Source organism: Lontra canadensis, unplaced genomic scaffold (genome assembly GCF_010015895.1).
Source record: "Lontra canadensis isolate GAN:19392208 unplaced genomic scaffold, GSC_riverotter_1.0 scaffold218, whole genome shotgun sequence".
NCBI classification, from domain to species: Eukaryota; Metazoa; Chordata; class Mammalia; order Carnivora; family Mustelidae; genus Lontra; species Lontra canadensis.
In genome coordinates, this window is record NW_022631212.1 from 151,466 (window position 1) to 163,554 (window position 12,089).

The 12,089-nt window shown below is 57.4% G+C and overlaps 1 protein-coding gene across 5 annotated transcripts; it reads right to left on the reverse strand.

Annotated features, from left to right (window-relative positions):
- Positions 1-251: 251 nt before the first annotated feature.
- RUNDC3A (RUN domain containing 3A) lies at positions 252-9,599 on the reverse strand. 5 transcript variants are annotated; one of them, XM_032849042.1, is made up of 11 exons: positions 9,338-9,599; positions 5,527-5,642; positions 5,001-5,134; positions 4,728-4,813; positions 3,669-3,758; positions 3,485-3,565; positions 3,234-3,399; positions 2,968-3,125; positions 2,064-2,201; positions 1,833-1,939; positions 252-838 (listed from the first exon to the last, which is right to left on the reverse strand). In XM_032849042.1, the coding sequence occupies exons 1-11, from the start codon at positions 9,442-9,444 to the stop codon at positions 696-698; spliced, it is 1,326 nt and encodes a 441-aa protein (XP_032704933.1). In that variant the 5' UTR covers positions 9,445-9,599; the 3' UTR covers positions 252-695. The 5 variants fall into 5 exon arrangements, with proteins under 5 accessions (XP_032704933.1, XP_032704932.1, XP_032704931.1 ...); XM_032849041.1 differs by having other exon boundaries at positions 5,001-5,137; XM_032849040.1 differs by having other exon boundaries at positions 5,001-5,149.
- Positions 9,600-12,089: the final 2,490 nt, after the last annotated feature.

The following is a 12,089-nucleotide window of genomic DNA, read 5'->3' on the forward strand; positions in this document are numbered from 1 at the left end:
CTAATCAAATTACTAAGAGTGTCAGGTTGAATGGGACAGTCATTGGTCTTTCCCTGGTCTTTCCCTGGACAGACAGGACAAAAGCACCCCACTTCCTCAATCGTTCTGACTGGTTTGCTCCCGTGGGGCACACCCCCGTGGTGTCTGGTCTACCATCACCCCAGTTATGGACCCAGCATGGGCTCTACTGAATTGTGCCACCTTAGGTCAGCTCCCAGTCCCAACCCCCCACAGACAAAGTTGCCCTCAGTCTTCTGATTTTTATTTGCCGGATCCCCTCAGAGCCCCTTCCCTGGGGCCGAGGACGGAGTGACTCTGGGGTATACACAGGGTCAGACTGGAGAGGCAGGGGGGTGGGGTGCTGAGGCTGGGCCATCAGCTCCTGAGGAGGGCGGTAGGGATGAGCGAAGAGTCCGGTAGGAAGCCAGCCAGGTGCCAGGGTCACCAGAAGAATGATACAAGCTTTCCCCAGGGCACCCTGTGGCCTGTGGTGCCCCTGCGTCCCGGCCCAGGCAGCTTCCCCTTTGCAGCTCCTGCTCCCTTGGGCAGAAAGTTAAAACGGGCAAGAAGCAAAGGGTGCCTTTGGCAAGAGACCCATGGCTGGGTGGCCAGAGTTCTCTGGAAAAGTGGCCTGGATTGGGGGACTTTGTGCCTGTGCCCCCGGAAGAGGGGGCCAGCACTGCCCACGCCGCTCCTCAGCTGGGACTCAGTGCCGGGCTGCCCTCTGGACTGTCGCTCACCAGGCACTCGTTGGATTTGAAGCTCGCCAGGGACTTGCAGCTGGGGATGGAGGCCAGGGAGCCGCAGAGGCCCAGCATGGAGGGCGTGGGGTCCTTCCCTGAGGAGAGAGGGCGGGTGAGGCCGAGCCAACCGGTCTGCCTGTGTGTGAGCTGGGGAAGCGGGGTGCAGGCGAAGGTGAGGGAAGGGTAGCCCTCAGGTCAGCACCCCCCCCAACTCCCCCTGGAGATTTTCCTCATTTCTGGAGGATCTGGCATTTTCGAGTAAACCGGGGTAAGCAGCTGGCCATGCCATGCCCAGTGCCGGGACACTGTATTGTAATCGTCAGTTTATGTCTCTGTCTCCCCCTGAGGTTCATCCTCTCTGTCTGTTTATTAAACACACGGTGAGCACTTGTTCCGTTCCAAGCACTGGGGATACAGAGAACGGACGAGACACGGTCCCTGCCCTCATGGAGCTCACAGTCTGGTGGGGGAGACAGACACACAGACAATCACAAACACAGTGTGGCGGGGTTCCACGTCCACAGCCTGCCTTGTCTCAAAGAAGATCTAAAGTCATCCAGAACAGTGTGGTGTTGGGAAAGAAAAGGCAGGAGTCCAGGCCCCAGGGAAACTAGGGTGGGGAACCAAGGTGAAGCCAGGGGAGGGCAACACAAAATGCATGCGTTGAAGTCCCGGACATTCGCTTGAAGGGAGCCACTAATTTGGCTCTGAGCTTCCTGGCAGCCAAAGAAAAGGGGGAAACAAGGGTCAGGCAAGCGGTTCACAGAGCACGTGAGATAAGAGCAAATTAGTTAGGCAAAGAATTTCCCCGAGAACCTGTGAGCCACGGAGCCCCCAACAATGCTACCCTGGGGATTAACCAGCACCGGAAGTGCTGGGCCAGGGACCCAAGCTCCAACAACTGGAAGAGGCGCTGCCTGGGGTTTGCAGCAGGGTCTGCCCGACACCCCAAAGCAAGCTCTTAAATGCGATGCTAAGCTCTCTGGAAGGGCTCAGTGAAGGAGGGACTCGGCCAGGGTCACCGCAGGCCCCAAGGCCTGGCCTCAGCCCGTCTTGGAAGAATGTTGGGTGCTGGATTAGGGGGCTCACCGATGGGGCCCCAGGGCTCCTCGTCCCGTTTGCCCTCTCCCAGGCGCTGGGAGTCCGAGCTCAGGCTGGCTTCAGCTGACAGTGGCTCCGTGCTCATGAAACTGTGTCTGCAGCAGAGCAGAGGGCCGATGTGCAGGCAGAGGCCTGCAGCCCGCCCCAGCCCCCCTACCAGCCCCACTTCCCCAGTAAGGACCAGCACTGAGACCCAAGCTGAGCCCTGCTGAGGCTTACCTCCGGTACAGCTTGGGATTGTTGGTGCCCTCTGCCCCACTGAGCGTTCCCAGGGATGGCCATTGGTTGACCAGAGGCGTGGTGAGGTCTTTGGAACCCTGGGCCAGGGGAACGTGGTCACCGGGGATCAGACCTGTCCTGGGATGGGGAGGAGGGGTCAGGCCTGACTAGGAGAGGGCACAGAAGTGGGGAAAGGGGGCTCAACGGGGGTGGGTAGTTACGAATGAAATCTGGGCAGCGGAAATGGGGACAGAATGTTGTGGACCAGTAGGGCAGTTCCTGGGAGTCAGTGGAGGGTACTGAGGTCAGGGAGGAGATGGGGATCTAGTGCGCTCATGCTCATGATGGGAGCTGGAGGGAATGATGGGGTGCTGTGGGACTCAAGTTAGGGAGATGGAGTGGGTTGAAAATAGAGTGGGAATCCTGAAAGGTAACGGAGCATCTCTGGGGATCATGCTGGGAGGTCACACGGTGATGAAAAGTTTCAGGTAGAAGCTATCAGAAGGATGAATAACAGTGAAGTCCCCGGCGGGGGGGCACTGTGGGGATGATAGTGGTTGCAGATCAGAGGGGTGCTGAACAGAGGGAAAGCGATCATGTCCACAGTTTCTGAGTAACAAATGGGGTCTTTCTGAGTAACGTTCTGTAGCCATGCTAGCTGATGGAGTAAGTGGGGAGCCGGTTTTTGGGGGGTCGGGTCGCTGGATCTTATGTTGAGGGCAATTTAGTTCACCGGGGAGGGGTTCTTGGGGTGGAGGTGAGGGGATCAGTGGTTTGATGCTGGCGGTGGGTGGCGCTGGCTGCTGTTACCAAGAAAGCGGGGGCGATGTGGTCGGGGTGGCCGGGACGCGGCAAGGTTGGGGGGCGGGCGGGAGGACAGGGGTTGGGCGGCGGCGGCGCTCACAGCTGCTCTTGCAGCTCCAGGATCACGCCTTCCAGCTCCCGCTTCTCGCGCTGGTTCTGCGCCGCCGCCTCCTCCAGCTGCAGCTGCAGCCGCCGGTTCTCCGCCTCCAGGTCCTTCAGTTGGGACTCGCGCAGGCGCACCAGCTCCTCCAGGTAACCCTGCGGGACGCGGGTTCAGCGCCGGCGGCGGGACGCGGGTGTCCCCGCGGACGCCGCCCGCCCGCCCGCCGGCCCCCCCACCCTGCTCCCCCGGCGCGCGGCACGCACCTTCTGCGCGTAGACGATGCGGAACTTCTGTTCCATCTTGTGCCATTTGCTGTACCAGCTGTCCTCGTCGGTGACGAGCGGCAGGTACGGGTGCTCGGGCGAGTTGTCCTCGCTCGTACTGCTCTCGGCGCTGTGCCGCTCCTCCTCGTCCGTCAGGTAGTCGTAGCTTGGGGGGGAAGGCGCAGTGGGCACGGCCCGCCCTGCCTGCCCCTCCCCGCCCTCCGTCAGCCCCGCACCCACGCGCGGCTCACCTCTGGGTGAACTTTAGGTAGGGTGTGTAATCGATCACCACGGGGCTCTTCCCGTCCAGCACTTCGCCCTTGAGACAGAAGCTGGGGGCGAGAGAACCACAGGGTGGGGGGCGGGCATGACGGAATGCGAGTATGGTGGACATCCTCGGCTCAACTCCCTCAGCCCCCGACCCCGAGACCCCACCTGAAGTCTATGGCGCTCAGTCCGATCAGCATCCCGGTGAGGACGGTGGCTTCCTCCCGCAGCATGATGGCTCCCGAGTCATAGAAACGTCTGCGGGGGTAGAGGGTTGGGGGTGGGGGAAGGCTGGGTATCGAGGGACTGTCGGTGCCGCAGCCTCATCCGCCCAGGGAGGCCCCAGTCCTCAGGACTTCTCCTGTTGGCTCACTACAAACCTTTCCTAGAGGAAGGAGGTATGTCTCTCCTGCTCACCCTTCAGTGTGGATCTCGGCTCTCCCTCAGAGTGGCGCCCACTGTGTCTCCTGTGTACTAGAACGTGTGCTCCCCGAGAAGACTCTCCCCCATCCTCTGAACTACCCCTTTTCCACCAGTTATGGGATCATTCAGATCCATACAGTCAGGAAACAAGTTCTCATCGTTAGTGCTTGACATACAGAAGGTGCTCAAAAGCGTGTTGTTGTGAACTCTGAAATGTGAGGTCAGACTAGAGATAGAACGGAGTAAAACCATCAGGTTACACGTGACCACTGGGTGGCGGGGCAGGGCGGGGAGACGCATACTGCGGACTGTACTCAGTTGCAAACACTCATCCTGCCTGTGACCCCTGCCCCTGAGACCCAATCTCTCTGCAAACCCACAGTGCAGGGACTCAGGCTCTGCACACCAGGACTTTAGTCCACAGGCGGCAAGTACAGACTGCTGCTACTGTTTGGGAAGTAGGTAGGGCTCTGTGTCACAGGTCATGGAACAAGGCCAACAGATAAAATGATGCATAGTTGAGGCTTGTTCAGAGGCATGTCGAGGTTAGAGCTGTGCATGAGATCAGTACTGTGGAGTGATAGAGAAGAATGAATGTGACTTGGAAGAAATGGTGGTGATGCTAAAGGCTGTCTGGGACTGCAAGCTCCTCAGCCAGAGGATAGTCTGGGAGAGGGAAGCTAGCAGGGCATGCTGGGAAGTTTGCAAACTGAAGTTTGCTCCAGAAACTTAAGGATCAAGTATGTTTAGGCCTCGAGCACGCTCACTGGGACCTGTGGTCTGAGCCGATGGAGAGGGTCTGACCTGGTGGTCCGGGTGTCCCGCAGAGCTGTGGTGATATATTCTGACATTCGTTTCTCCATCAGTGCCACCCGGATCCACGCCCGGCCCTGGAAAGCACATTCAACTTTACTTGTTGCCCTGAAGGGACCCAGGGGTGCACCATTGGGTCTAGACCTCCTGTGGTTCTTCCACCCAGTGACTGTAGGCAGAGTTGAGGAACAAGGAGCAGACAATTCCCACCTGTATCCCCTGCAAGCAACAGCTGGCCCGGCCCCGCCCATCAAGGCCCCTCACCTTGGCTCGGGCTGTGCTGATGTTCTCCATGTTCTCGATGCTGCTTACACAATTGTTGGGCACTTTGCTGCAGGCCAGCCGGATATAGTCCCAGAAGCCCCGCTGCCCGTCTGAGCTGAACCAGCTCACCGGACCTGCTGGGGCACAGGCTGAGCCAGGGCAGGGAGGGGGCTCAGCAAAACCAGGGAGTTTGTAGAGGGTCCGTGTGATGGGGTACACACATGCTAAGTATTAACAGCCCCACCTGCACAAAGCTCCTATCCCAAACACATGCGCCCACATACCTGTACACAGAAGGCACGCTAGCATGTACCAGCACGCCCACTGATGGGGCTTGTGTGCACCCACCTATGTGGCCAGAAGACCCCCTCCCCTTTTCCCAGCTGTGTGCATGGCCTAGCCAGAACTGGGGCCAGGATCAATGATGGGGTTCAGAAAGCCACGAGAAAGATCAGAGTGGGTGGCTGGAAGCTAAAGCCTGGGAGATGGGAGGGCTGGACAAGGGGAGACAGGGAGCTGGGCCCACCTTTGAAGCGGTGGCTGAGGATCTGCTCTAAGATGGCTGCAAAATTCACAAACTCCTCGGATGAGTCATCGATGGGCTCCGCTGTGTATTTCTCCAGCAGCGTTTTCACAGAGAACCTGGCAGGAGGTCGGGAAAGGGGACAGCGGCGTGTCCAGTGAGAAGACAGAGTAATGGATTTTTAGAGGAGGGGTGTTAGGCGAAGAGAGGGAGAGAAGGGCAGAGGAGAGGTCATGAAGAGGGAGGTCATGTGGGGAGGCACAGGAAAGGGAGGTGAGAGGCAGGGGAGGTACACAGTGACCACAGAGGTGCTATGACATGGGAGTGATAGAGTGGCAGGCGGGAGACCGATGGACAAACAGGTGACAGGAGAGCTGACAGCCAGAGAAAGGAAGCTTCAGGAATAAGGTACAAGAGGGGACAGAACAGTAGGTAGGCAGAGGAGGCCCTTGGAGTCAGGGGACTGTCCCAGACCCCCTTCTTTCCTGCCCTTGCTTTGGAGTTGCGTTTTTGATGGGTGTGTGTTGGGGGTCAGCTAGGAGTTAGAAAGTGGGCTCGTACCCCTGCCTGGAGCTATCTTCTGCTATTGCTGGAATAAATTCCTGTCCCTCCCTGGGGGGGGTCACTTGGGCCAGGGCATGTGAGTTGAAGCTGAGCACATGGGGCGTGGGCCTGCAGGGGTGGCCAGGTGGGCTCTTAGCACACGGATGCCCCCCTTCCCCCCCTTCTCCTTCCCAACTTGGTCGCCCACACACCAGCTGCCCAGAACCGGGCGGTGCAGAGCTGGGCTGGAGCGGGGTGTGTGTGTGTGTGTGCGTGTGTGTGTGTGCAGGGTGTAGGTCTGACACACACACTGGGTGGGAGGGGGCATTGGCAGCAAATCTCTGGGAGGGGTTTTAGGGGCCCAGACACCTGGCTTCTCAGAGAGGAGGGGAACAAAGGAAGGCAATGGAGACCAGTACCCCTTATCCCTCTCTGCAGTCCTGCTTGGAGCCTCAGCTACCTCTGCAGTCCCTCCCTCTGCGATCTCCACCTGCCATCCCTGCAGTGGGTGGGGCTGGAATGAGGACGCGGCTCCCAACCTCCCATTATTGCCCTATTGTGGGCGGCAGAGCTGGAGTGGGGTACCCAGGGATACGGGGGCTGCTTGGAACTGCCCTTTCCCCTGGAAGCTTATCAAGCCCTGTGACGTGCCAAGCACAGCATGTACTCCTCACCCAGCCTTACAACAGCTCTAGGGTAGGTCCTCTTAGCATCCTCCCCATGTTACAGATAAGGTGACCAAGGGTTCAAGAGGTTTACTGATCTGTTCAGAGTCATAGGGCTTGTGAGGAGTCAAGTATGGATGTCTGACCTCAAAGCCCTTGCTCCTTCCGCTACATCCTGGGGCCTCCTGCTGGCTGTCACGATCACAGAGGTCTGGGAGAAGCCCCTGCCTCCTCTGCCTTCCACTCTGCAGTGGCCTCTGAGTCTCTCAGGCCAATGGCAGACTTGAGGCAATGGACCTCCTTCCCTTCTCTTTGGGCTTAGAGCTGGTCCGGCCTGAAATCAGAGCCAGATCAAGTGTGGGGTTGTAGTAGGGGGGAGGCGGACTGCTGGGCTCAGATCCTGTTCCCTTGTGATACCCTTGTGCCTTGGACAAGTCATTTAACCTCTCCGAGACCCAAATGGGAATAATAATACCTGCCCCAGGCTCCAGGAAGGACTGGGAGAAGGAGCATGTGTATAGTCCATTGGGCAGGGGTGTCGAGGAGCAGGGCCATTAATGGGAAGGTTGGCCCCACCAGAAAGAGGCTGTGTTTGGGACATTAGCTGGGCCTCATTGTGTAGCACACATCACCCCCCTATCGTGGTATTTTCTGGTCATCTGGGTCAGCCCTCAGTGGGGGCCTGGGGCTGGTTTCAGCACGGCGGCCATCTGCCATCCCTCATCAGGGGTGCTGTAGAACTGGCCATCGCCCCCAGGAGCCCCATGGTGTGTTCCCTGTTAGGAGGTGCAGCGGCTGCTGCAGGTTACCATGGAGACAGGGAGGCCAGGGCCCAGGGGAGCCCTTGGCCTGCTAAAGGGAACTGTTCTGGGAGCTGGAGGCGAACCACATGATGGCGATGAGGTGGCAGAGGCCCAAGGGGTTTCTGAGCCTTTACCGTGCCCCCAATCACCTCTTAAACTATCCCTCCCACTGCAGCTCTAAGCCCACTTCCAATCCACCAGAACCTCTGGTGCTCTGGGGTACGCCAAAGGGAGATCCCCACTTCCCTGACACTGGGGAAGGCAGGCAAGAGAAAGAAGTATCTTCTTCTCAGGGACAGAAAGGACATCATCAGGGCCGGGCTATTTCCATATGCCAGGCACTGGGCTAGGCTCCTACCAGAATTATGCCATTACTATTCCAGCATGGCTGGAATGTGGGGAAGATGAGGCACCCAAAGCCCAGAGTGGTTAGGAAACTTCCCCATAGTTGCACAGCTAATAACGGATGAAGTAAGAACTTGACTTTAGGATCCTCTGGCTCCAAAGGCAGAAAGCTTTGTTTTATGCCACACTGGCAGGGTTTGAGGGGTGAGGATGGAAGCGTTGGCCTGTACTTTGGTCTGGGCGGGCCATTGCTGCACTCACTCCTTCTATAACATTCCAGGCATTTTTATAGAGGTTTGATGTGCATAGCACCGTTCTAGGGACTAGGATATATGTGAGACAGAGGCAGGATGGCTGGGTGTGGGCTCAGGAACCTGGGAAGGAGTTATGGGAGGCAGGAGCCAGGGCATCAGGTGAGCGCTGATTCCTGGGGGAAGCAGCAGGGCCCAGGCCTGTGTGTAGGCAGGTGGGGTGGCAAAGCAGGACAGCTGAGCCCTGCACTTGGAGCACCCTGCCCTCAGAGGTGGCATGTCAGGGGGTGGAGAGGTTGCAGATGGAGAGGCAGCTGGTAGGGGGATGGGGGTGGCGGGAGTGGTCCTAGAGGGAGAAAGGAGGGCAGGTGAAGCTGAGGGACAGGGGCTGAGCAGCTGGCCACTGGTGGCTAAGGGCAGGGCAGTGAGGGTGAGTCACTGCAGGGCTGATGTGTGAAGGTTCACTTCCTGGGCCCCCCAAAAAGCAGATGAATCTTTCCCAACACTGCGACAGCCCCACCCTCAGGGACCAATGGCCCTGCCCTCCCAGTCTCCTCCCTTGAACCCAGGAGACCCAGGCTTCTACAGTCAGACCCTCAGTCCTTCCCATGGCAGGCCCAGTGCCCCTTACCCCTCACTGGGTGGATTCAGGGGCTTTGCCCACATCCCCAGTTGACCCTGCCACAGGCTGCAGCTGCCCAGAGATGGAGGAGGGCACCGATCTCTGCTCCCGGATTGGAGCATGGGAAAATCTCTCAGGAAGCCCCACCCCAGAGAGGCCAGTCTGACACGGATGGGAGTCAGGGTACGCTTGGAGGGCGAGGGCGCTCACGCTGCTACTCCTCAGTGCTTCCCTGCCCACCTCGCCCCCGCCCCCAACAAGGGAGCCAGCCATCCCACCCCTCCCCCTCACACACAATGTCACTTCCTGGTTTTCACAGGAAGCTGCAGTGCCAATTAAACACCCCTCACCCCCCCAGGCCGCGGGCTGGGCATAGGCCTGACTTGGCCTAGAAGGGTAGGGACTAGACCTCCAAAGCCCCTCCTGGTCTGGGCCTGAGGGGCAGTGGAAGCGCTTATCTTAACTCTGTGCTTCCTCCCTTTTATCCGCGGCTGCCGTGCGTCCTCCCGCCGGCAGGCTCAGTCTGTATCTCCGCAGCCCGCCCCGACGCCTCTCCCTGACCACCCCCCCGCCAGCGGCGCCCACCTGCACACGGTGATCAGGTTCCTACGTTCCACGGCCACATTGCGGGAAGACGCTTTCTTGGAGGACAGCCCCAGAGCCATGGTGGTCTGGACAAAGCTCGCTTCCATCCAGATGTGCGGCCACTGCTGCCGCCACCAGCTGACCCCCCAACCCCGCCTGGAGCCCCGGCCCCCTCCCCCGCCGGATCACAGCTGGGCCCTCTGCCCGCCGGGGCCCCTCGATCCCTGCACGGCCATCCCCCTGCCGCTGCTCCCGCTGCCCGGCCCCCTGGCACCCTCCCCCGGCGGCGATTCCAGAGCAAAACAAGGCCGGGGAGGGAGCTCTCCGAGGTGCTGAGCCGGGGCCCGTCACCCCCTCCCTTAACTGCCCGCCCCCCTCGGCCGGTGACGTCAGGGCCCTCGGGCCCCGCCCCTGGCAGGCCGGGCACCAATCCGCAGAGGATGCAGAATTTGGGGGTGGGGGCTGGGGCCCGAGGGAGGGTGGAGGGGGTCCCCGGAAGAGGCAGCGATTGGAAGGAGAAAGAGGGGGCACCTGGCCTGTTCTCCACTCCCACACTTAGGGCGGGGGACCCCTCGCCTCGCGTCTCTGAGTTCCGACGACGAAACCCTCCTGTTTCTGACCTGTGATCGGTGGTGTCTCAGTTTTTCTCCTGCGGCCGGAGAAAGGAGGTCCTCACCTTCATCCCAGCCCTGCCTCTCCAACCGTTCTGTATGTGTATCTCAGCGAGGCCCGGGCCAGGTCTACGTCCAGAGAGCGCAGGTGGCCCAAGGGGTAGTCGGAGAGACTGCATATCTAATGTTTCACTGGTCAGCACCAACGGATGGATTCAACTGCTCCTGGGGTGGGGGATGGGAATCCCGAACAAGCTGTAGGAGCCCAGGGCCTGGAACCACTCAGGACAATGAAACTAGACTGGCAGCTACGGCCCTGGGTTCTGTGGCGATTCCCAGCAGTAGGGCTGGTACCCATAGTGGTGCCAAGGCATTGCTTTCTCTTGGAGTCCTACCCCCTCACATCACCCCAGGGCAGCTGGCTTGAGGTTTAACCCCATGGCTGCCAGCATTGCTGCATGGTGCCATCAAATCCCTGCAAGGCTAGGAGGGCCCCCAAACCTGATTGCATCTTTTAGGGGAAGGTGAAGGAGATGGATGCATGGTCTGGCTTTCTTGTCCCCCGGTTGCTCTCTCTTCCCTGGTCTCACCTGCTCCATTCCTCTACTCAACCTGTTCTCTTTCATACACTGAAATCCCCAGCTCCTACAGAAATCTTTCTGTGTTGTTTAAGAGGGGGTCCACCCAGTTTCCCCACCTGGCTTTAGGAATGTCCATCCTAGGGCTCAGCTGATACCTAATCACCAACTCTACCCATATGCTAGATTTACCCCACTTTCCTAGCGTATTTTCTTATGTCTCCACATTGATTCAGATGTGCACCAACATCTGAATACGATCAGCAGGCAGAGACCCTCTGTTGGCATGATCAGAGAAGGAAGACATAAAAGGCCTGTACAAGTTCACAACCCTGGTCTGACTCCCTGGGGGCAGGGCAAAAAGTCCTGGCTTCCGGCACAAATCTCATACCCACTCAACCTCAGCCTCAATTCTTGGCTTCTGGGACCTTAGACTTGGTCTTTTCCATTCCCCCTTTGCCTTTCCCCTCTTACTTCACTTCTAGAAGCCCCTCTTATCATCTTCCTGCCTCCAGATACAGAGCCAATGCCAATCAGGATGGTCTTCTGTTTTTCAATTGCAGGATATGTTATATGCACGTAAGAGCACATAAAATACATAGGTTCGGTTTAGAGATTTAAAAATTTAAAGTTTAAATTTACATAACAAACATCCGTGTCATCATCTTAAAGATCAAGAAATAGAAAGTTGTCAAGAACTCAGGATTTCCCATGTACTTCTCCCAGATCTTGTCTTCATCCGTACTCCCAAGAGATAACCGTGACCCTTACCTTTGCGATAATCGTTTCCTTGCTTTTCTTAATAGTGTTATCACCTATGTGTCCATCAATAAAAATATAGTTTAATGTTTCTTTATTAAAATAAATTTCTCTCTTTTTATTCTTTCTATTCTTTCCATGTTATTTTCCTTGTATACTATTCCAATGCATGTCAATACTACAGTTTATCATTCTACCATTGAGGGTAACTTTGTGTATCAGCTGGAGCCTAGTAGGAAAAATAGAAACTATATCATGTATTTCAGATAGAGGAGATTTAATACAGGGAATTGGTTATACAGGAGTTAGAAGACTAAAAGCAAAAAGAGAAAGAGAACACTGAGACTACTAGTTACAAGAACTAGTAACTAGATGAAGCAACAAGGGCTGAGGGAACAAAAGAGAAGAGGTGGGATTACTACACCCAAGAAGACCACAGGTAGGACTCTACTCAGGCAGTGTCATCAGTGGTCTGCTGCTTAGTCCTCAAAGAAGCCATCTACAAAGCTGATTCTTGGCATGCAGGAAGAAGCCGAAGGCTGGAGCCTACTTCCAACAAGGGAGCAACTTTGAGGGGTGCCTGGGTGGCTCAGTGGGTTAAAGCCTCTGCCTTCAGCTCAGGTCATGGTCCCAGGGTCCTGGGATCGAGCCCCGCATTGGGCTCTCTACTCAGCAGGGAGCCTGCTTCCCCCCTCCCTCTCTCTGCCTGCCTCTCTGCCTACTTGTGATCTCTCTCTGTGTCAAATAAATAAATAAAATCTTTTTTAAAAAAAGAGAGAGAGCAACTTTGAACAAAACCAGAAA